Here is a 2,926-nt window from a genome sequence, read left to right on the forward strand (position 1 = left end):
GCGCTAAGAGAGCCTCGGCGTATGAGCGCTTCCTAGAAGCATGGCTGGCCGGCGCGTCACGGCGATTCCCAACACCAAGTCGAGGACCGTGGGAAGGCACCGTCGAGGAGAGCTTTGACGAAGGGCCAAGGCACTGGCTGGCAAGATGGAAATCTTTGTAGCAACGCCAGCACTTTAGCGGCTCCTCGCAATCCTTGGCGAAATGCTTGCGGCTGAGACACCGAAAGCATCGAGCATAGTATTTCGCTATTTTCAGTGCAAATCAAGACTATGATTTCATAGCGTCGCGTCACGGCTCGATTGCTTGGCATGTTTCGGCGAATGGGTGATGGCCAGGTGGAGTGTCCTGTAGTCAGTTTTGCCATGGTATTCATTTTCTGAACAAAATATCAATCACTACGAGAATACCCTCGGATCTTTAACTGATTAGACAAGCCCTTATGAAGCTGTTTGTGTTGATGTAGAAAGAAAATCGAATGCAGTTTTTGATGCATTGCTGTTTTTATATAATAGTTGAGGTTATCCTATGTTTGGTAATATCTCTTTAGCTGTTTTTATATATTTGCGCGTGAGAGGAATCAGATTTCATTGACATGGCAGGAGGTAAATACTTCCAACCAGTTTACAAGCTTCTGCCATTTGGATGTAATAATTCCAGTGTAACACAGACAAGCCAGAAAAAAAATTCTTCTAGTTACATGCGGCAAATTATCTGTTCATTCTTTTACACAGGCAAGCACCACCTGAAAACCTTGCATATGTTACAAACCCTTGTGAATTCATGCCGCAAAATCATCTACTGAAACTGAAGTATCCGCTATGCGGAAAATGAGCCTGCTTCGATGCTACATGCAATTGGTCTATGCTGATAGGCACAGTTATGGATGCTGAGTCTACCAGTTTAAGATCCGAGGTTATTATCATAGTGGTTTTGTGCGTGTTTGTTTTTTGCGGGTTGAATTTTGTACCACAATATTTAAACCACAGTTCTGACTATAATGAATGTTGAATCCCATGAAATAGTCTGACCTGGGAGTTTGGGAAGAAGAAGCTCCTACAAGTTGAACTGAATTGTACCTGCAGTAGCCTGGTGCTATTTTCTACTGCATAAATGGATGGCGATTTCCTTCTATTTTGAGATGCTGTGAAGCCATGGATGTTAGATCAGCTGCCCAAATTTTGGATTCTTTTATGAATTGGCTAACATTTGAAAAAAATTATGAGCTAGCTTCTATGCGATAAGTTATAACGAAAACAAAGTCGCACACAGAGGATTTACATTTGGTTGTTACGATCCAGTCATGGGAATGCCAAATCAAAGCCAAATTAACTTTATATTGTGTATGTATGCCTTACACGTTACATATTGAGATACTCATTTTATTGGTTGCTGCTACAATTACGGAGAGGTTCAACATCATATATACGATCACATGATCGACAAGCATTGTAGATATCTTTTTACTTCTCCTAAAACGTAACAGCTTAATTGTGGGCCTTAATTGTGGCTCCATTTCTTGTTGCAGCTTTCCACGCAGATGGCCGCATCAGCTGCATCTGCAAAACCATGAGAACAGAAGCACAAATGACACTTGTCAGAAGAAAAGGAAACGCAGACTCGATGGAGCAAACGCGATGTGATCACTGATCAAGATGGTCCGACATCTTACCAGCGTTTTGATTTTCGTTTTGTGATTTTTCTCGCCCTAGGCCGAGATGGCCGACTTTCGGTCGTTTTTAAAAATTTCGGCCGATGTTTGACCAAATTTTGACTGAAATTTGATTAAAATTTGACCAAAATTTCTCAAATTTGACCAATTTCGGCGGAAGATAGATTTCGCCCTAGGCCGAGATGGCCGAAATTCGGCCGAAATCCATTTTTTACGGCCGAAATTCAAAACCCTGCATCTTACCTGTCGGTGCCGCTGACCAGCCGCAGATTTCGATATCCAGCTTGTTGCAGGCCATCCTGCACATGGCGTCGCCGCCTCTGGCGGCCTGGTTGGGGCTGCACTTGTTGGCGCAGAACACTTTGCAGAGGAAGCGCGGCACGTCGTCGTTCGTGCACCCGGGGAAGCAGTCGTCGAAGCACTTGCAGAACTTGGACTTGGCGGCCACCTCCCCGGGCAGCAGCACCAGGAGGAGGAGCACGCACAGTGCGGCAATGGTGGGCGGCCTCGACCTCTTCGCCTCCATCTTCCTCCTCATGCAAGCTACAGCCTCTTCTTCTTCGGGATCAAGGGATGGGAGGAGAGAGCTGCTGTGATGAGAGTGTGAGAGTTTGTGTTGAAGTTTGGGTGCTTATACGGGCACTGGAGATATGAGGGCAATATCGTCATTTGGCCCGGATATATAACTTGTAATGTGCTGTAGTATTTTGCTATTTCCTGGTAAATCAAATGGGCATGATTTCCCTAGCACGGCTCCGGGTTATGCGGCGGCGTGTTTTCGGCGAATGGATGAAAGCCAGGTGGAGTGTGTCCTGTAGCCAGTTTTGCCGGGGTACTCATTTTCTTAAAATAATATTCCCTCCGATCCACTAAAACGACAACACTTATTATGGATAGGAGGGAATATCACTCACCATGACTCCATGAGACTAACCTTGGACCTAAAAATGATTAGAGACAAGGGAATGCTGCTCATCTCTGTTTTCGCAAGCCACTATGAATCTGCCTGTGTTGATGTAGAAAGGAAACAGAATTCAGTTGATCAGTTTTGGTACAATGCTGTTTCTGTATACCTGCAGTCTTGAGTGAACAACTGAACATTAAGTACTGCTATCTCCTGGTAAATCAAATGGACACGATTTCCCTAGCATCGCCGCCGGGTTATGCGGCGGCGTATTTTCAGCAAATGGACATAGGCCAGGTGGAGTACGTGTGTCCTCTAGTCAGTTTTGCAAATTGTATTCATTCCTGAAGAT

The 2,926-nt window shown here is 44.9% G+C and overlaps 1 protein-coding gene across 1 annotated transcript; it reads right to left on the reverse strand.

Annotated features, from left to right (window-relative positions):
• Positions 1-1,315: 1,315 nt before the first annotated feature.
• Positions 1,316-2,254, reverse strand: LOC119344205. Its single transcript, XM_037614756.1, has 2 exons — positions 1,914-2,254; positions 1,316-1,557 (listed from the first exon to the last, which is right to left on the reverse strand). The coding sequence occupies exons 1-2, from the start codon at positions 2,206-2,208 to the stop codon at positions 1,499-1,501; spliced, it is 354 nt and encodes a 117-aa protein (XP_037470653.1). The 5' UTR covers positions 2,209-2,254; the 3' UTR covers positions 1,316-1,498.
• Positions 2,255-2,926: the final 672 nt, after the last annotated feature.

This window comes from Triticum dicoccoides, unplaced genomic scaffold (genome assembly GCF_002162155.2).
Source record: "Triticum dicoccoides isolate Atlit2015 ecotype Zavitan unplaced genomic scaffold, WEW_v2.0 scaffold159401, whole genome shotgun sequence".
NCBI classification, from domain to species: Eukaryota; Viridiplantae; Streptophyta; class Magnoliopsida; order Poales; family Poaceae; genus Triticum; species Triticum dicoccoides.

Excerpts from the sequence above, each read along its gene's own strand:
- LOC119344205 (XM_037614756.1), bottom strand. The coding sequence starts at position 2,208 with ATGAGGAGGAAGATGGAGGCGAAGAGGTCGAGGCCGCCCACCATTGCC. Across the intron at positions 1,558-1,913 it reads CTGGTCAGCGGCACCGACAG|ATGCAGCTGATGCGGCCATC; the intron begins GTAAGATGCAGG and ends ATGGTTTTGCAG.